This window comes from Leucoraja erinacea, chromosome 9 (assembly GCF_028641065.1).
Source record: "Leucoraja erinacea ecotype New England chromosome 9, Leri_hhj_1, whole genome shotgun sequence".
Taxonomy (NCBI): Eukaryota; Metazoa; Chordata; class Chondrichthyes; order Rajiformes; family Rajidae; genus Leucoraja; species Leucoraja erinaceus.
In genome coordinates this window covers 16,691,586-16,712,207 of record NC_073385.1, presented here as the reverse complement: position 1 = coordinate 16,712,207, position 20,622 = coordinate 16,691,586, and the positions used below count along the sequence as shown (strand labels likewise).

At 46.1% G+C, this 20,622-nt stretch overlaps 1 protein-coding gene across 1 annotated transcript in view; it reads left to right on the top strand.

Annotated features, from left to right (window-relative positions):
- Positions 1–16,583, top strand: part of efcab11 (EF-hand calcium binding domain 11) — an 88,082-nt gene extending 71,499 nt beyond the window's left edge. The window contains exon 6 of the mRNA XM_055640209.1: positions 16,086–16,583. Within this exon, the coding sequence (XP_055496184.1) occupies positions 16,086–16,515 (430 nt within the window). The 3' untranslated portion in view covers positions 16,516–16,583. The remainder of the gene's footprint in view (positions 1–16,085) is intronic.
- The last annotated feature ends 4,039 nt before the right edge of the window (positions 16,584–20,622 follow it).

Below are 20,622 nucleotides of genomic sequence, written 5' to 3'. Positions count from 1 at the left end.
CACAATTTGGTCATGGTCTTTTGGAGCCCTGCCTGTGACAACATGTCACAGCCCAGGAAAATATCATTTGATCACCAATCAAGCAAAGTCTGAGGTGTAGCATAGACACAAAATGCTGGAGTAACTCAGCGGGGCAGGCAGCATCTCCTGCTGAGATACTCCAGCATCCTGTGTTTATCTTTGGTGCAAAATAATGATGCTGCCTGTCCCACTGAGTTACTCCAGCAGTTTGTGTCTATCTTCGGTGTAAACCAGCATCTGCAATTCCTTCCTACACTGAGGTGTAGGAAGCCAATTGAATCCTGGGGAAGCCAATTGAATACTACCGAATTACAGGTACGGTTTTAAGTCTCTCAATGGCTCATGGGTTCTTTATTGTCACATATGCACTGCATGGTGAAATTCTTGTTGCATCGCTCATTCATGCACAAGAACCATTTGGCTCCCCGCACAAATCCCCATCACTCCAGACTCTTGTTACAGCAGGCAGTGAAGAAAGCTAATGGCATGTTGGCCTTCGCAACAAGAGGAGTTGAGTATAGGAGCAAATAGGTCCTTCTGCAGTTGTACAGGGCCCCGGTGAGACCACACCTGGAGTATTGTGTGCAGTTTTGGTCTCCAAATTTGAGGAAGGACATTCTTGCTATTGAGGGAGTGCAGCGTAGGTTTACAAGGTTAATTCCCGGGATGGAGGGACTGTCATATGTTGATAGAATGGAGCGGCTGGGCATGTATACTCTGGAATTTAGAAGGATGAGAGGGTACCTTATTGAAACATATAAGATTATTAAGGGATTGGACACTCTAGAGGCAAGAAACATGTTCCCGATGTTGGGGGAATCCAGAACCAGGGGCCACAGTTTAAGAATAAGGGGTAGGCCATTTCGAACGGAGATGAGGAAAAACCTTTTCACCCAGAGAGTTGTGAATCTGTGCAATTCTCTGCCTCAAAAGGCAGTGGAGGTCAATTCTCTGGATGCTTTCAGGAGAGAGTTAGATAGGGCTCTTAAAGATAGTGGAGTCAGGGGACGTTGCGAGAAGGCAGGAACGGGGTACTGATTGGGGATGATCAGCCATGATCACATTGAATGCCGGTGCTGGCTCAAGGGGCTGAATGGCCTACTCCTGCACCTATTGTCTATTAAAATAAGACAATAATTACAAATATAATTTGGGAGGCTCAGTGGCGCAGAGGTAGAGCTGCTGCTTTACAGCACCAGAGACCCGGGTTCAATCCTGACCATGGGTTCGAAATTTGTACGTTCTCCCCATGACCACATGGGATTTCTCCTGGAGCTCCGGTTTCCTCCCACATTCCAAAGATCTACAGGTCTGTACGTTAATTGTCTTCAGTAAATTGGCAACTGTCCCTAGTGTGTAGGATAGTGGTGGTGTACGGGACGGTCGCTGGTCGGTGTTGACCCAATGGGCTGAAGGACCTGTTTCCGCGCTGTATCTATAAACTAAACTAAACTAAAAAAAACGGATAAGTGACGTTTCTGGTTTGGAAGATTCTCCAGCTGATCCCACTCCCCTCAGGCCCAGGTGCAGTCAGACCAGTTGTTGCAAGATTTATTTGACACCGATCCAGACAAGGATTTGCTGGTTCTGTAGTTATTGGCAACAGCAACACCTCAGGATATCCCTGCTTTATTGGAGAACACGGCCATGGTGGCGTAGTGGTAGAGTTGCTGCCTTACAGCGAATGCAGCGCCGGAGACCCGGGTTCGATCCTGACTACGGGTGCTGCCTGTGCGGAATTTCCCCGTGTTCTGCGCGGGTTTTCTCCGAGATATTTGGATTCCTCCCACACTCCAAACGTACAGGTTTGTAGGTTAATTGGCTTGGTAAATGTAAAAATTGTCCCTAGTGGGTGTAGGATGGTGTTAAAGTGCGGGGGATCGCTGGTCGGCGCGGACCCGGTGGGCCGAAGAGCCTGTTGCCGCGCTGTATCTCTAAACTCTAAACTAAACAGAATGATTCCCAAACCAGACCAGTGAAAAACCTGGATAGAGTGGATATGGAGAGGATGTTTCCACTAGTGGGAGAGTCTAGGACCAGTCTCCAGAGCCTCAGAATTAAAGGACATTCCTTTAAGAAGGAGATGAGGAGGAATTTTTTTAGGTGGTGAATCTGTGGAATTCATTGCCACAGAAGGCTGTGGAGGTAAATGGATATTTTTAATGCAGAGATAAGAAAGATTATTGATTAGTACGGGTGTCAGGAGTTATGGGGAGAAGGCAGGAGAATGGGGTTAGGAGGGAGAGATAGATCAGCCATGATTGAATAGCAGAGTAGATGATGGGTCGAATGGCCTAATTCTGCTCCTATCGCTTATGAATTCATGAACAGATACTGAGCAGCTAACAGGTAACCAGACCCCACTAAGTTAACTGGGACTTTCACAGATTACCACCTCACTGATAAATTCCACCAGACGTTTACAAGCTGACTGCAATACCGGTTGCCATGGCAATGGGAAACCACACGCCACTGCTTTACGATACGGCCCTAAAACATAATGATTCTCCTGCAGGTACGGGCGTGCCTAGCCTCATGTATGGCTTTAAACAGCAGATGTCTGCAGCATTAGATCAATCCAGCACTGCATAGGGACTGGAGCTGGGTTGTCAAAGCCCCATGTAACGTGGTCATCAAACGTACTAGCTACTAGGGTCTGAAGAAGGGTCTCGACCCAAAACGTCACCCATTCCTTCCCTCCAGAGATGCTGCTTGTCCCGCTGAGTTACTCCAGCTTTTTGTGTCTATCTTCGGTTATCAAACAGCAACTGACTATAACAAAAACCTGAGCTTTTACATTTCAAGGCGTATCACGGGGTGGGGGCTGGGGGGGGGGTTAGTTTCTAACAATTTTTCCTGCTGCAGTTACACCTCGCGACTAAACATTGTGTAGGAGCCATTTATATTTAGTCTAGCTACTGTTGACATATTATATTATTAGCAGTATTATTTTGGACACTTGGGGCCTGTCATTTGATGCATAGTGGGACGTAACACTTGGGTTTAGGGGACAGGGAGCGATTCAGACCAGGTGGAGGTGGAGGGCAGGGCCGGCCTTAAGCCGATTGGACCGATTGCTCCCAATTGGGCCCCGCGCCTAAGGGAGGCCCCGCACTAATGTTCCGTATTTCATATGGAAATACGAATTTGCTTTGTTAAATAAAGATTTTTTAAAAAACATTTGCCATCCGGATTAAAAAAAAAAAGAACATGGATAACAACCGCTGCACGGCCATCAGACACAAACGATTTGTGAACAGCCAGTAGTTAACAAGTAGTTATACAATTTGTCATCAATGCATCGATCTCCATTCCTCAGTAAATGTAATTGTGTTTTGAACAAGTATTAATGATGCCGCGTTCCTTTGAATAAAATTCACACGGCGTCCTTAACACAATTACATTTACTGAGGAATGTAGATTGATGCATTGATGACACATTGAGAATTTATTAAAACTCACCATCATGATTGAGGGCTCCGGACCGAGAGAAGGGGCTTCTTCTTGGTGTGCAGGTTAGTCATTCACCTACCGACCCACGTTGTGTCTCTCTGTCTTTCGCTCTATCCCTCCCTCTCTCTCTCTCTCTCTCTCTCTCTCTCTCGCTCACTTTCTCCCGCTCCCCATCTCATCTCTCTCTTACTCCCTCTCTCTCACCCTGTCGCCTCAGCATTCCCGGAAATATTGACGTTTTGCGGTAGACAAAAATGCTGGAGAAATTCAGCGGGTGAGGCAGCCGCCTTGCCCGCTGAGTTCCTCCAGTACTCTGTGTTTTTTTGTTTGGCTCTGAAGTTGAAGGTGGCTCAGCGGGACGGGCATGGGCTCTGGGGAGAGGGTTGCGTTTCTGGTCGAGTTCCTTCTTCAGATAATCACAAGTACTCTCACCAACAAGATTTCAGTTCAGTCTGAAGAAGGGTCTTCTCTCCAGTCGCTGCGCTGCCTGTCCTGCTGAGTTACTCCAGCTTTATATCTATCTTCAATTTCAGAGAAGTAAAAATTCTCACGGGGGGCTTATAATGTCTACCCCCTCCTCCCCTTCCTTCCCAACCTCAGCCTCACGGACCTTACCGTACCCCTAGTTCCTAAAACTCATTTCCATCACTATTCGTGTTGCACTTATAATGCAGAGACCGGGCTTGAATTGATTCTGTGAAACAAACAGATAAAGAGCTAGTTTCAGTCCAACAGCAGCCTGAAGCACTTCAGCCCTGTGACCAGCTGTTTCATGTTTTGTACTGCTGTTGGACTGAAACCAGCTCTTTATCTTTTTGTTTCACCCCCTGTCTGTCCACATTCATCTCCCTCTCCCTCACCATCCTCCCACGGTGCCTGCTGCTTTGGTGGCAGGCACACCATCACATTTACATTGCCAGTTAACCACTGCTTTATTTTCAAGTGGTCAGTGCAAAGTCTGCCTTCTTAAAAACTGGTATCGTTGCCAAAAGTGACTTGCTTCGTGAAAATGGGCATTTGTAAAATTAAACCCCAGTGTCCTCCGAGCTACTTGTTACTGTATTGTTCGATATTCTTGTTAATTGTCGTATTAGCATTTCAATGCTGCATGTGTGCTTCAGCATGGATCATCCATTAGTTAGATCACAGCGGAACATAGTATTAAATCGCAAGCGACTGCAGATGCTGCAGATCTTGAGCAAAAAAATAAAAAAACTGTTGGAGGAATATTGAGGCAAACCATTTAGTGAAGCCACCTAAGAAAGTGAAGAACGCGAATGGCATGTTGGTCTTTATAACAAGAGGAATCGAATATAGGAGCAAAGAGGTCCTTCTGCAGTTTTACAGAGCCCCAGTGAGACCATACCTGGAGTATTGTGTGCAGTTTTGGTCCCCTAATTTGAGGAAGGATATTCTTGCTATTGAGGGAGTGCAGCGTAGGTATACAAGGTTAATTCCCGGGAAGGCGGGACTGTCATATGCTGAGAGAATGGAGCAGCTGGGCTTGTACACTCTGGAGTTTGGAAGGATGAGAGGGAATCTTATTGAAACATATAAGATTGTTAAGAGTTTGGACACGCTAGAGGCAGGAAACATGTTTCCGATGTTGGGGGTGTCCAGAACCAGGGGCCAGTTTAAGAATAAGGAGTAAGCCATTTAGAACGGAGACGAGGAAACACTTTTTCTCACAGAGAGTGGTGAGTCTGTGGAATTCTCTGCCTCAGAGGGCGGTGGAGGCAGGTTCTCTGAATGCTTTCAAGAGAGAGCTAGATAGGGCTCTTAAAAATAGCGTAGTCAGGTGATATGGGGAGAAACGGGGTACTGATTGGGGATGATCAGCCATGATCACATTGAATGGCGGTGCTGGCTTGAAGGGCCGAATGGCCTAATCCTGCACCTATTGTCTATTGCTTATTGTCTATTGTCTAAAGGGTTGCTCTTTGGAGGCGAATAGTCATTTCCTGACTAACTGCTGACTCTTTTTAACTTGGCGCAGAGTGCAATGGTTACCCGTTTTCTATTGAGTGAAGTGCATGAGTGAAGAGTCGAGTCAATAATGTATAATTATTAGGAGATACAGCCAATAGTCCACTGAGTTCGCACCAACCAGCGATTTTTGTTTTCCTATTTGTCCATTTTTTTGTGCCTGATTATTTGGCGGCCAATCAATCGCTGTCTCTTCAGGCGTTGCGTCCAATCACCAACCAGCTTGCCTTAAAATTCCCGTCCAATCAACAAATAGGTCTCCTCCCGTCCAATCAGCCGCTGTCTCCAAGGGCATTGTGTTCAATCACATAATGTTTAATGCAATTTAATGGTAATTAGCAGCTACGGTAAAGGTTGGAAGCCAGTGGAGCTACTGACAGTCAAACGGGAGCAGGAGAGATTCACACAGTGTATAATCCATAGCACCTTAGTGTACAATTTCATAATATATACTAAATAACTGGGCTGACAGACCTTGGCTGGGAACCTGGGGCTCACCAAAATTGTTCCCAATTGGGCCCCGCACCCCTTAAGGCCGGCCCTGGTGGAGGGTACACAGTTCTCACCAGATTGGGGAGAACAGAAAGTTACAGCTTGTATGAGAATAAGGAGAACCTGGAACGTTCATCTCTTTGTTTGTACAACTGCTTCAATAAAGAACCAACTAAACTGGAAATAACCACTGGAAGATCTGTCCTTTTTCATCTGCGTAAGGTCACTCCGACTTACCAGTGTTGTAATGACAACGGAAAAGAAGACACTGGAAGAGTTAGAAATTGCCATTACACATTGGATGATCATTAAGCTTCAATTTTATTCTGTTGGCCACGGAATCACTCACCTCTGTCAATGTGTTTGGCATGGGTCCCCTATGTGAGGCAAAAGGATTGAAGTGTTGCAAATCGTGAAGCCAGAGGAAGCATTGTAGGTGGAGGAGGAGGGGGGAGGGGAGAGGGAGGGGGAGGGGAGAAAATACAGTAGATGCAAGTCTGGGTGGGGAGGGAGAAGAAAGGGGAGGGAGAGCGGGGGAAGTTGTTACAGGAATACCTGGTTGCCTAACAACAATGACCCATGCCAAGTGCAGGAAGGAACTGCAGATGCTTGTTTACACCGAAGACAGATGCAAAATGATGGAGTAACTCAGCGGAACAGGGCAGCATCTCTGGAGAGAAGGAATGGGTGACGTTTCGGGTCGAGACCCTTCTTCAGTCTGAGAGTCAGGGGAGGGGTTGATACAGAGATAAGGAAGCATGAGGTGTGAGAACAAGACATCAAAGGGAGTGGAGATCAAAGAAAATGTAGAATAGATCATCTCACTCTCTGACCCGTCCACAGATTTGCTCTTTTCTCAGCTGACACTGTTTCAAACAGTAAACAGCTTTTTTTTCACATCATCTTGAAAAATACCCACTGCGTACATTAAATGCATGGTTCAATCTGCGGGTCGCATTATCTGTGTTGACACGAGGACAATGTCCATCTAGTTACCAAAGATCATAGATCTTTGCAGGTTACTAGTCTGTGCCAGTATTGTTTACAGCACCTAATCAAGACTCTCTTTTCCACATTAAAACTGCCTAATAGATTCTCTATTGTGTTGTCTTTGATCTCAATTCAGCCTTGAGCGCAGTCAGCAAATGTTAATTCAAAGTGCAACTGGATGAGAAACACAACACTTTTTGTGTTTAGCTTAATTTGAGGCCACTGTTATCACACATAGATGCAGTCATTCAGTTGGTCACAGATATACAGACATTAAAAGAATAATCAATGAAATACCCCTCCAGGCATAGTCATGATGTGTGACTTTCTTCAAACTGCGATCTGCAGGCTTTTATTCTTAACCAATTCTGAAGTGACTCATAGGGGACAGTCAGAGAAAAGAAGTGGGTGACGTTTCGGGTCGAGACCCTTCTTCAGGCTCTCGACCCGAAACGTCACACACACCTTCTCTCCGGAGATGCTGCCTGTCTCGACGAGTTACCCCAGCATTTTGCGTCTATCTTCGGTTTAAACCTGCATCTGCAGTTCCTTCCTACACAATTCTCCTTACATATCTGTTCTGTTGTGCAGCTGCTGCAAGTTAGAAATTCATTCTTCCGTTTCAGGACATATGACAATAAAACACTCTTGACTCAGCAGGTCAGGCAGCATCTCTGGAGAACATGGATAGGTGACGTTTCGAGCCGAGATTGTTATAACCATATAACAATTACAGCACGGAAACAGGCCATCTCGGCCCTTCTAGTCACTGAACACTTACTCTCACCTAGTCCCATCTTCCTGCACTCAGACCATAACCCTCCATTCCTTTCCCGTCCATATACCTATCCAATTTATTTTTAAATAATAAAATCGAACCTGCCTCCACCACTTCCACCGGAGGCTCATTCCACACAGCCACCACTCTCTGAGTAAAGAAGTTCCCCCTCATGTTACCCCCAAACTTTTGTCCCTTAATTCTCAAATCATGTCCTCTTGTTTGAATCTTCCCTACTCTCAGTGGGAAAAGCTTATCCACGTCAACTCTGTCTATCCCTCTCATAATTTTAAAGACCTCTATCAAGTCCCCCCTTAACCTTCTGCGCTCTATATGCATTATTCTGTGCATTATTATTCAGTTTAGTTTTGGGATACAGCGCAGAAACAAACCCTTTCAGCCCGCTGAGCCCACATTGACCATCGTTCACCCGTTCATATTAGTTCTTGGTTATTTGGTCCTTCAAAATATTCCAACTGGAATTTAAACTGGAGGTGGTGAAGGGAGGGATTAAGCCAGAAAGGGTTATTGGGAAGAAAGTGCTACTTTAAATGTAGTTGCATCTGGTTGGGTAACTATAGTTTGGTGGAGATTATTCCATGCTTTAATTGTGCGGGGGAAGAACGAATTGCTGTACACATCTGTCTTTGTAGCTGGGATCACAAATTGGATCGAATGCCCTCGTCTGCTCCTAATTGGTTTGGGGTTGGTGCATTTCTTGTGATCTATGTCTAGCTGACCATTTAACATTTTGTAAAAACAGGTCAAACAGGTTCTATGTTATCCCACTTTCTCATGCACACCCTACACACTAGGGGCAATTTACAGAGGGCCATTGAACCTACAAACACACGTCTTAGGGATGTGGGAGGAAACCGGGGCACCCGAGTGGAACCAACACAGTCCACACACATGCAAACTCCACACACACACACACACACACACACACACACACACACAGCACCTGAGGTCAGGATTGAACGCGAGTCTCTGGCGTTGTGTTACAGCGGCTCTACCAGCTACACCATTGTGCCGCCCTAATTTATTAGTTAATTTATTATTAACATTACGGGTCCAGGAATCAATTTTCCTCACTTGTATGGAATACAATTAACAATAATTGTTGGGAATAATGCCCCCACTAATGAGGCTCAAAGGAAGCAATCACTTGTACACTCATTTACTCAAAGCTTGCAGTGTATTTAAAAAACAGACAAAACATAAACTATCATAACTAATCCCAATAAAGGCAGGGAACTGCACAAAGAAATATAGTGAGTGGACGGTAAAAAATAATGTAATAAGTGGATGATAATTACGGATGAATTATACGTGTAAAATAAATCTTCAGTCACTGACGTCAGTTTGGTCACTAGTTCTGGTTTACAAGGTGATTACCCATAAGATTCATTCCACTTGTCCACAGCCGTGACGCATAAGGGGCCAGGCACCAAGTCACTGTCGACACCTTCTAGTTTAGAGATAAGGTTGTGGCGGCACGGTGGCACAGCGGTAGACTTACAGCCCCAAACACTACAGGCGAGCCCCCAGTCTCAGACGGGACAACTCCCCAAGAACTTGTTTACACCTCCAACCCCATCTCTCCGCACGCCCAAATAAGATTTAAGTTTAAGATTTAGTTTAGCGCTTTAGCATGGAAACCAGGCCCATCGGCCCACTAGGCTGCTGCCTTACAGCGCCCGAGACCCAGGTTTGATCCCAACTACAGGTGCTTGTCTGCACAGAGTTTGTAAGCTCTCCCCATGACCTGCGTGGGTTTTCTCCGTGTGCTAGACTTTCCTCCCACATTCCAAAGATGTACAGGTTTGTAGGCTAATTGGCTTTGGTAAAGATTGTCATTTGTCCCGAGTGTGTAGGATCGTGCTAGTGTGCAGGGGTCGCTGGTTAGCACGGACTCAGTGGGCCGAAGGGCCTGTTTCCGTGTTGTCCCTAAAACTAAAAAAAACTCAAAAAGGGTCTCGACCCATCCTTTTTCTCCAGAGATGCCGCCTGACCCGCTGAGTTACTCCAAAACTTTGTGTCTATCTTTGGTCTAAACCAGCATCTACAGTTCTTTGTTTCTACATATTTGACTCTGACTGCACAGAGCAGGCATCTAAAGGACTAGATATTTGCCAACAAAGCTGCCCCTACATTAGAATACAATTAGATTTGCTGGTAGACAAAAAGTTGGAGAAACTCAGCGGGTGAGGCAGCATCTATGGAGCGAAGGAATTGGTGACGTTTCGGGTCGAGACCCTTCTTCAGACTGATGCGGGGGTGGTGGGAATAAGAAAGGAAGAGGCGGAGACAGTGGGCTGTGGGAGAGCTGGGAAGGGGATGGGAAGAGGGGAGAAAGCAAGGACTACCTGAAATTCAAGGTCAATGTTCATACCGCTGGGGTGTAAACTACCCAAGCAAAATATGAGGTGCTGCTCCTTCATTTTGCGGTGGGACTCACTCTGGCCATTAGATTTGCTGTGTTAGCATGGATCTCTGTCTCTTCCTCTCTCTGCTTGCTGTTTGAATCAACTCTGCAGCCAGGCAGGGAAAAATCAGGTGCTTCCTGGCTGGCTTTAATTCTGTAACTACTGGTCTCAGATCACTAATTACTGAATAATTGTACCGTTGAAGCCTATTGTTACATTGCCTCTTGCGTGAGTGTATTCAGCAGCCACGGAACTACAGTAACTCACTCTTTGGATGGTAATTGCTACGTTGGTCAGCTTAGACTCAAGTCGAAAAGTGAATGGAAACAGTCAGAAGCAGTTTCCTCTGAGCCAAGTGTAACCGATGCGCTAACAAGTCGTACTAATGGCTGCAGCACTCTAACAGACACTCAGTGTTACAGTGCCCAGGGCAACACCACATTGAACATTGAACGCAGATAGACTCAAAATGCTGCAGTAACTAAACGGGAAAGGCAGCGTCTCTGGATAGATCTTTTGGGTCGAGACCCTTCCTCAGACCCTTCTCCAGACGGGTCTCGACCCAAAATTTCACGCCTTCCTTCTATCCAGAGATGATTCCTGTCCCGCTGTCTTTGCCACAGAGGGCTGTGGAGGCAATAGACAATAGGTGCAGGAGTAGGCCATTCGGCCCTTCGAGCCAAGTCAGTGGATATTAGTAATGCAGAGATAGACAAATTCTTGATTAGAACGGGTGTCAAGGGTTTTTGGGGAGAAGGCAGGAAGTTGGGATTAGGAGGCAGAGATCAGCCAAGATTGAATGCTGGGATAGATCGAATGGGCCGAATGGCCTAATTCTACTCCTATAACGTGACTTTCTTCGAACCACGATCTGTAGACCTTTATTCCCAACTGTTGCGCTGCTGCAAGTACAAATGTTATTGTTCTATATCTGGGACATATAACAATAAAACATTCTTGAACCAATTCTGAAGAAGGGTCTCGACCTACAACATCTCCGATTTCCATCTCTCCTTTTTTATAAATCTTTTAATCTTTTTTTTTGTTACTCTTTTTTGGGAGCTTGTGGAGTGCAAATTGGTTTAATGAAGTTTATTTGTCACATGTTTAACTGTACAGTGAAATTATTTTTGCGTTTTTACACATGCTGGTGCCGCCATGTTTCAGCACCATATCAATGGTCAAAAGTCTTCCCGCGCGCTCGATATATTGGAGCTGGTTCCCGATCCAGGCGAGGCCCAGGCTCCTGCAGGGCCTTCCTCCGTCGTCATCGACCGGATCGTCCGCGAACTAGGGTTGCCAACTTTCTCACTCCCAAATAAGGGACAAAAAGTCAACATACGGGACAAATTCCCAACGGTTTTTCTGGGATCGACTCGGCCATGGCTGGGTGAATGACGAGTTGGCCCGGGTGGTGGACTGCACACAAAGCCCAGCCGGCGGGCCAGCTGAGGAGTTTTGGCCCGGGCCGTGCGAGGTCGCGGGCAAAGTCCGGCGCCCCATCAAACTCATGAACCGATGATCGGCCATGAGAAGGAGGGGTGGTGGTGGTGTCGGCGGTAAGCGAAGGTCCGAAGGTCGGACAGCTGGCCGGGCTGCCGACCGACGGGGCCACGGGCGAGGCGCTGCTGCTGCTGCTGCTGCACTCCATGGGCTGCACTACGTTGGGATGGGTGAGGCGGGGCCGGACGCAGCGCTCCGACCTGACAATCCCCTCGACCTGAGTAGCAGCAGTCAAATACGGGACAAGGGAGGTCCCATATGCGACAAACTAATTTAGCCCAACATACGGGATGTCCCGGCTAATACGGGACAATAGGCAACCCTACTGTAAAGTGGAGTCATGAACACACTGTGTCTTTACTACTTTTATTGATATCACATAACCGTTGCTGCCCTAGCTGTACGTGGTCTGTCACCGGAGCTAGAGAGGACACTGCCTGACCCGCAAAAAATGGCTGCTGTCTCCGGGATGTCCTCACCCACCGATGTGCCCAGCCTGCAGCGTTTCCTGGGCATGGTCAACTACCTGGGAAAATTTATCCCCGACCTCAGCGAGCTGAGTGCGCCCCTGAGGGAGCTCATCAAGAAGGACACTGCCTGGGCCTGGTTCCCGCATCACCAACATGCCTTCGACGTCCTGAAGTCTAGACTAGTCCAGAGTACCCGCAAAGCAACGGCCTGGCGGAGCGCGCTGTCCGCAGTGCTAAGGACTTGCTGGATCATTGCAGACTGTCCAAATCCAATTTTTACCTGGCCCTCCTCAATCTTCGGAACATCTCGAGCGACACTGCCTTGGGCTCGCCAGCTCAGCGGCTGATGGCTCGCACAACGAGACCTCCACTCCCTGTGACCCAGCAGTCCCTCGTGCCCTCTGTTCTCCAGCCTGCTGCTGTCCAGGAGCGCATTGCCCTCAAGCACGCAGTGCAAAAGCGCTCCCACGACCAGTTCTGCCGTCCCCTGCCGCGTCTATTCCCCGGCCAAGTCGTCCGGATGCAGTCTCCCTCCGGTCATTCCAAACTCGCCACCGTCGTCGGTGATGCTGGTTCGCCGCGGTCCTACCTGGTCGACCACGACGGTACCATCTACCGCCGGTCCCGTCAACATCTGCGGCTCCTCAACGAGCCCCCACCACCGCCTGCCGACCCTTTCTCCCCTCCGTTGTCCGCTACACTGCCCGCCGCCCCACGCATGCCTCGCTCCCTGCCATCTCAGCTCGTCCAGCCCCGCTCTCCGCCTGACAGCCCTCGTTCCCCTGCCCGTCCAACCGCTGCTGCGCCTGCGTCCCCTCCTCTGCCTCCGTCGACTCCTTCTCCTCCAGGAGTAGTAAAGACACAGTGTGTTCATGACTCCACTTTACACCTACCACAAACCGACGTCCCTCTCCTGTCCTTGCCTGGCCATCTTTGCTTCCTGCAATGGTCCAACAATACCTTGAAGGGTCTTGACCCGAAGCCTCACCCTTCCTTCTCTCCAGAGATGCTGCCTGTCCCGCTATGTTACTCCAGCATTTTGTGTCAATCTTTCATGAATACCTTCAAAATATGTTTTGCCGGCAAAAAAGTTTGTTAGGGTATTTTTTCAGGTCATGAAAGATGCCGTATGGCACTAACTTTCAGTGTCAGTCTCACAGTAGACAGGGTGCAGATTAGGAGACTGATGCTGGAGTTTAAAGGATTTAATCTTATTTCAGGATAAACAATTAAGTGGTTATTTAATCAAAGTGTTTAAGGTGATTAAAGGATCTGGATGAGTTGAGATATTTCCTCTTTGCTGGGGCTGTTGGAGTTTAGTATAGTTTAGAGATACAGCGCGGAAACAGTCCCTTCGAGTCCGCGCCGACCAACGATACCTGCCCACTAACACTCTCCTCCAGGGCTTGGCCAGCTTACAGCCCAGTGGTATGGATATTGATTTCTCACACTTCAGGTAGCCCCGGCATTCCCTCTCTCTCCATCCCTCCCCACCCAAGTCGCACTAGCTTCTCATTTTCACCCAACAAACAGCTAAGAATGGCCTGTTTCCTTTAACCTCGTTAATTTTTTGCATATCTTTCATTCATTGTTCTTTATCTCCCCACATCACCATCCTAACCAGTCTGAAGAACGGTCTCGACCCGAAATGACACCCATTACTTCTCTCCAGAGATGTTGCCTGACCCGCTGAGTTACTCCAGCGTTGTGTGTCCATCTTCCCTCAAGTTGCTGCCTGATCTATTAAGTTCCTCCAACAGTCCTTTTTTTGTTTAAGATTCCTGCATTCACTTATGCCTCTCTTAAAATTAGGATCACGGAGAAACAGGCCCTTCAGCCCATCTAGTCCGTACCTACCGGGTTTTATAGTTGAGCTAACCCCATTTGTCTGCTTTTAGCCCATATCCCTCTAAACCTTTCCTACCCATATCGCTGTCTAAATGTCTTTTAAAAATTGCTGTTATACATAGATGAACAATCACTAAGTTAAATGTATTGAAGGGGTGGGACATTGCAACCTTCACGTGGTCCATCCTGTTTCGACTAATGCAATCAACCCGCGTGCTCATACAAGATCAAATGGAACAAGTTGACCTACAACTTTAGGCTGTGCACGCCATACGCAAGAAGAAGAATGTATTGAAGAAAGGACACAAAGTGCTGGAGTAACTCAGTGGGTCAGGCAGCATCTGTGGAGAAAAAGGATGGGTGACATTTCGGGTCAGGACCCTTCTTCAGATTGAAAGTAATGGGGAGGGAACTGGGGGTAGGAAAAGGCCAGAACAAATCAGGGCCGGCAACAAGATGACCAAGGAAAGGTGGAGCCCACAATTGCCCATTGTTGGGTGGGGAAGAGGTGATTCCATAATGGCCGATATGTTCTAGCCTTTTCCAACCTTCTGCGCTTTGTGTCTATAGACAATAGACAATAGGTGCAGGAGTAGGCCATTCGGCCCTTCGAGCCAGAACCGCCATTCACTGTGATCATGGTTGTGCAGAACCTGGTAGTTGCAGGAACGTAGCTGTTTCTAATCCTGATGGTGTGGGACTTCAGGCTTCTATACCTCCATCCGGAATGTAGTAGTGAGAGGAGGGCATGGCCCGAATGGTGGGCATCCTTTATGATAGATGCAACCTTCTTGAGGACTGATGGGCAAGCACTAAGTTGTCTGCATTGAAGGAAAGACACAACATTTTGTAACTCAGCGGGTTAGGCAGCATCTCTAGAGAACACAGATAGTTGACGTTTCAGGTCGGGACCCTTCTTCAGACTGGGGGTTTTGACGCAGGGCTTGAAGACACAATTTGTTATCATCTTTAATGAGAGTTCTCACGAGGTTTGTAATCACAAATGTGTGCACACTGGTGTCTTACAAGATCACATGAAAAGTTAATTTATTTCAGAAATAAAATCGGAATACAGCACAAGGAGCCCACAGGGCATCCCCAAAGGCAATTTAGGAATGTTTCCACAAACCCAGTAGCAGGGATTTTTACAGTTCTAAACAGCAACTCTCAATATAAAAGTACAACCTTGATTTTTCATTAACTGCAATTAATCTGTAGCCTTTCACAATTAAAATATTTGCAGCATAAGAAAGATTTTTTGCTGGCTTCTATCAATATTAAATACAAAAAAAAATTGTTTACAATTTCATTATGAAAAAATAAGATCAGGTAAATCAAACTGCATTTAAATAGCATTGTTAACATGTCCAGAAAGAGATCAAAAGAATCTTGTTTCTCTCAGTGGGTTAGAACATAGAACAGGACGGCACAGTGGCGCAGCGGTCGAGTTACTACCTTACAGAGCCAGAGTCAAGAGTGTTTTATTGTCATGTGTCCCAGATAGAACAATGAAATTCTTACTTGCTGCAGCACAACAGAATATGGAAATATTGTACACTGTAAACAATATAATAAACGAGAGAGTAAAAAAAAGTTCAGTGTGTCCCGGGTTCGATCCTGACCTCGGGTGCTGTCTGTACGGAATTTGCTTGTTCCCTCTGTGACCGTGTGGGCTTTCTCTGGGTGCTCCGGTTTCCTCCCATATTCCAAAGACCTGCTTTTTTGTAGGTTAATTGGGCTCTATAAATTGTCCCCAGTATGTAGGATAGAGGCTAAATCAGTGGATATATTTGAGGCAGAGATAGGTAGATTCTTGATTAGTACAGGTGTCAGAGGTTATGGGGAGAAGGCAGGAGAATGGAGTTAGGAGGTAGAGATAGATCAGCCATGATTGAATGGCAGAGTAGACAGGATGGGCCTAATGGCCTAATTCTGCTCACATCACATGATCTTATGATGCTTCTTGCCCTGTTGAGTTCCTCTATTAGTTTGGTATTTGCTTGAGGAGCTGTCTATCCCTACTCCAGCTTCTACCCTTCAAAAGTACTTCGTTGACTTTTGGATGTCTTGAGGTAATGAAAGGCACTATAAAAAACATTTTTTTTTCTTGTTCAGCCAGGTTAAAGTTCCAGTTACCATGGATATGAGGGGAATGGAGCGATGTGGATCACATGCAGGCAGTGGATCTTGGCTTCATGTTCTGCATGGACATTATGGGCCGAAGGGGCCTGTTCCTGTGCTGTACCGTTCTATGTTCTATATTCATGTAGCAGAATTAACCCGAAATTATCTCTATCACAGTCTTATGGAAGACATTTTCAACAAGTGTCAAGAGTGTTTAATTGTCATATGTACCGACAGACACAATGAAATTATCACTTGCAGCAGCATAACAGGCCTGTTGATAATACACAATAAACCAAAATTACAACTAATTAATAACCCCACTACTAGTGCAACAAAAAAAACCCTAGTCATTTGTGCAATCAAAGACAGTTCACAGTTCGTAGTTGAGGTTAGGGTTGTGTGGTGTTCAAGAGGCTGATTGTTGTTGGGAAGAAGTTCTTCTTGAAGCTGGTGGCATGGTTTTCTTATCTTTTCCGGATGGTGGGAGTGAATTGGCCAGGGTGATGTGGGTCTTTGAAGATAATGACAATGCAAAACAATCCCAAATAATCCACACAATACCTTCCATGATCTCCAGAGATACGAAGGAAGATCTCCAGGGGCACAGAGGAAGACAGTGTACTGACAGCTTCACCGGAATACTCAATTCATCGCAGGGAATATTTGATGTTCACAATCTTACTTTAAATCATTTTTTTTAAAGCACCAAGTGCTGGAGTAACTCTGAGGGTCAGGCAACATCTCTGGAGAACATGGTAGGTCAAGTCAAGAGAGTTTATTGCCATGTGTCCCAGATAGGACAATTAAATTCTTAAGGGATTGGACAGGCTAGATGCAGGAAGATTGCTCCCGATGTTGGGGAAGTCCAGGACAAGGGGTCACAGCTTAAGGATAAGGGGGAAATCCTTTAAAACCGAGATGAGAAGAACTTTTTTCACACAGAGAGTGGTGAGTCTCTGGAACTCTCTGCCGCAGAGGGTAGTCGAGGCCAGTTCATTGGCTATATTTAAGAGGGAGTTAGATGTGGCCCTTGTGGCTAAGGGGATCAGAGGGTATGGAGAGAAGGTAGGTACGGGATACTGAGTTGGATGATCAGCCATGATCATATTGAATGGCGGTGCAGGCTCGAAGGGCCGAATGGCCTACTCCTGCACCTAATTTCTATGTTTCTATGTTTCTATTCTTGACAATGAAAAGGTGATGTGCGGGGAGAAACTGCAGATGTTGGTTTAATCTGAAGATAGACACAAAAAGCTGGAGTAATTCAGCAGGTCTGGCAGTATCTCTGGAGAACATGGTGGGCGATGTTTCGGGTTGGGACCTTTATTTGCACTGATTATAGTGGGGTTGGGAGAAACCTGGAAGAGATGCGAGGGCAGGACAATAAGTGAAGCTGTTTAAAAACAACAGCATGACTTTAATGCATTAAAGTGTTCAAAATATTCATGCTGCAAACAAAATGACACCAAGCCATGTAGAGGAATGATTTAAGGAGAGTTAGAAATACAGGGAAGTTTAAGGTTGGAATCTTAGAGCTCAGAGCTTGGCAGGTGTAGGCATGACCTTGTGTAAAAGTACACAAGGGGCCGAACTGTGTAAAACCTTAACATTTCTCTATGGATTAACACCGTTAATGTAAGATGTTCATCTCCGGATACTTTTTCATATACTCACCACCCTCCGAGTGAAAAAAAATGCCCTTCAGATTCCTATTTGGAGAGGTTGATCATGGGGCAAATCAACTCCAACCTCGACAAAAACCTGGACCCACTGCAGTTCGCGTACCGCCACAACAGATCAACGGTGGATGCGATCTCGCTGGCCCTCCACTCCGCACTGGACCACTTGGACAACAAAAACTCATATGTCAGGCTGTTATTCATTGATTACAGCTCGGCATTTAACACAATCATACCCTCCAAACTGGTTACCAAACTCGCAGAACTGGGTCGCTGCGCATCCCTCTGCAACTGGATCCTCGACTTCCTCATCCACAGACCACAGTCTGTTCATATTGGTGGAAATGTGTCAGCCTCGATAACAATCAGCACGGGAGCACCTCAAGGCTGCGTGCTCAGCCCTCTGCTGTACTCACTCTATACCCATGACTGCGTAGCGAACCACAGTGCGAACTCCATCATCAAGTTCGCTGACGACACCACTATTGTGGGGCGTATCACTGATGGGGATGAGTCAGAATATAGAAGAGAGATCGAGCAACTGTCCATATGGTGCCAGCGCAATAACCTGGCCCTCAACACCAGCAAAACCAAGGAACTGATTGTGGACTTTGGAAGGAGTAGGAGGGGGACCCACAGGGTCGATGGTTGAAAGGGTCAAGAACTTCAAATTCCTGGGCGTGCACATCTCTGAAGATCTTTCCTGGTCCGAGAACACTAACACAATTATCAAAAAAGCTCATCAGCGCCTCTACTTCCTGAGAAGATTACGGAGAGTCGGATTGTCAAGGAAGACTCTCTCTAACTTCTACAGGTGCACAGTCGAGAGCATACTGACCGGTTGCATCGTGGCTTGGTTCGGCAATTTGAGCGCCCTGGAGAGGAAAAGACTACAAAAAGTAGTAAACACTGCCCAGTCCATCATCGGCTCTGACCTTCCTTCCATCGAGAGGATTTATCGCAGTCGTTGCCTCAAAAAGGCTGGCAGTATCATCAAAGACCCACACCATCCTCGCCACACACTCCCTGCTACCTTCAGGTAGAAGGTACAGGAGCCTGAAGACTGCAACAACCAGGTTCAGGAATAGCTACTTCCCCACAGCCATCAGGCTATTAAACCTGGCTCGGACAAAACTCTGATTATTAATAACCACTTTCTGTTATTTGCACTTTACCAGTTTATTTATTCATGTGTGTATATATTTATATCATGGTATATGGACACATTTATCTGTTTTGTAGTAAATGCCTACTATTTTCTGTGTGCATAAGCAAAGCAAGAATTTCATTGTCCTATACAAGGACACATGACAATAAACTCACTTGAACTTGAACTATTAAACCTTCCATCTCTCACCTTAAATTTAAGTCTTCTGGTTCTTGATTTCCTTATCCCGAGTAAAATACTCTGTGCATTCACCCTATCAATGCCCCTCATGATTTTATACACCTCTATAAGATCACCCCTCAGCCTCCTGTGCTCCAAGAAATAAAGCCCTAGCCTTATTTCATTGTTCTATCTGGGACATATGACAACAAAACACTCTTGACTCTCTTGCCCAACCTCCCCCCAATAGCTCAGGCCCTTGAGTCCTGGCAACATCCTCGTAAACATAAATGCCCTGACTTATTGTACTGATATTGTTTCTAAACAAAGTGCTGGAGTAACTCAGCAGGTCATGCAGCATCTCTGGAGAACATGGAAAATGACATTTGGTGACAGGACCCTTCTTCAGACTGATGTTTCAACATTGTTCCTAAAAGGCATAGATTTCCAGGAATGAGTGGGTTAACATATGATGAGCGTTTGATGGCATGGATCTGTACTTGCTGGAGTTTAGAAGAATGAGGGGAAACCTCATTGAAACTTACCAAATAGTGAAAGGCTTGGTTAGAGTGGATGTGGAGGGGATGTTTCGACTAGTGGGAGGGTCTACGACCAGAGGTCATAGCCTCAGAATAAAAGGACATTATTTTAGGAAGGAGATGAGGGGTAATTTCTTCAGTCAGATAATGGAATTCATTGCCACAGAAGGCTGTGGAGGCCATAAATTGATATTTTTAAGGCAGAGATAGATATATTCTTGATTAGTATAGGTGTCAGAGGTTATGGGGAGAAGGCAGGTGAATGGGGTTAAGAGGGAAAGATAGATCGGCGGAGTGGACTTGATGGTTCGAACGTCCTAATTCTGCTCCTATCACTTTTGAGCATGAATTCCTTTTTGCATTCAGCTTGTGCTTGTGCAGAGCCTAGATTTTGCATCAGCTATTTCCCTGTGCGGCTGGGAGTGTTATTGCATTGACCACGTCTCTGCAGACTGGAATGTGCAGGACAATGACCCTGTTGCCTGAACTTATCGTATCCCTGGACTTTAGGCCTGGACTTTGTTTGCACCATGTGCCTGTCAGTCTGGACCTGAATTGCATTGGCTCTGCGCCTGGCTTGTCATCAAGGTTGAAGTCCATGGTGTAAACACAAGGGGCTGAACCAGCATGGAGAGAATATTGGCTATGGAACAAGAAACACAGCACAGCAATTATAGTTTTGGTTGGGACTGGAAGGAAATGAACAGTGAAGTTCCTCGATAGGTACTAGCCCAAGCTTTTCTTATTACAATAAATCCTTTTTGAATATTTAACTTTGGCAATTTTACAAATTCGCAGTTGAGCTGTCAGACATCTGGAACTTTAAAGACATTTTTTACCAATTGTTTTTTGCACTAATGGCTTGTAGTTTTTTTTTACTGACAGTACGATTTATGTGCAATTTATGTATATTTTATATTTTTATGTTTACGTCTGAGTCTAGGTGCCTGTGACGTGGCCACAAGATATGATAGTACCTG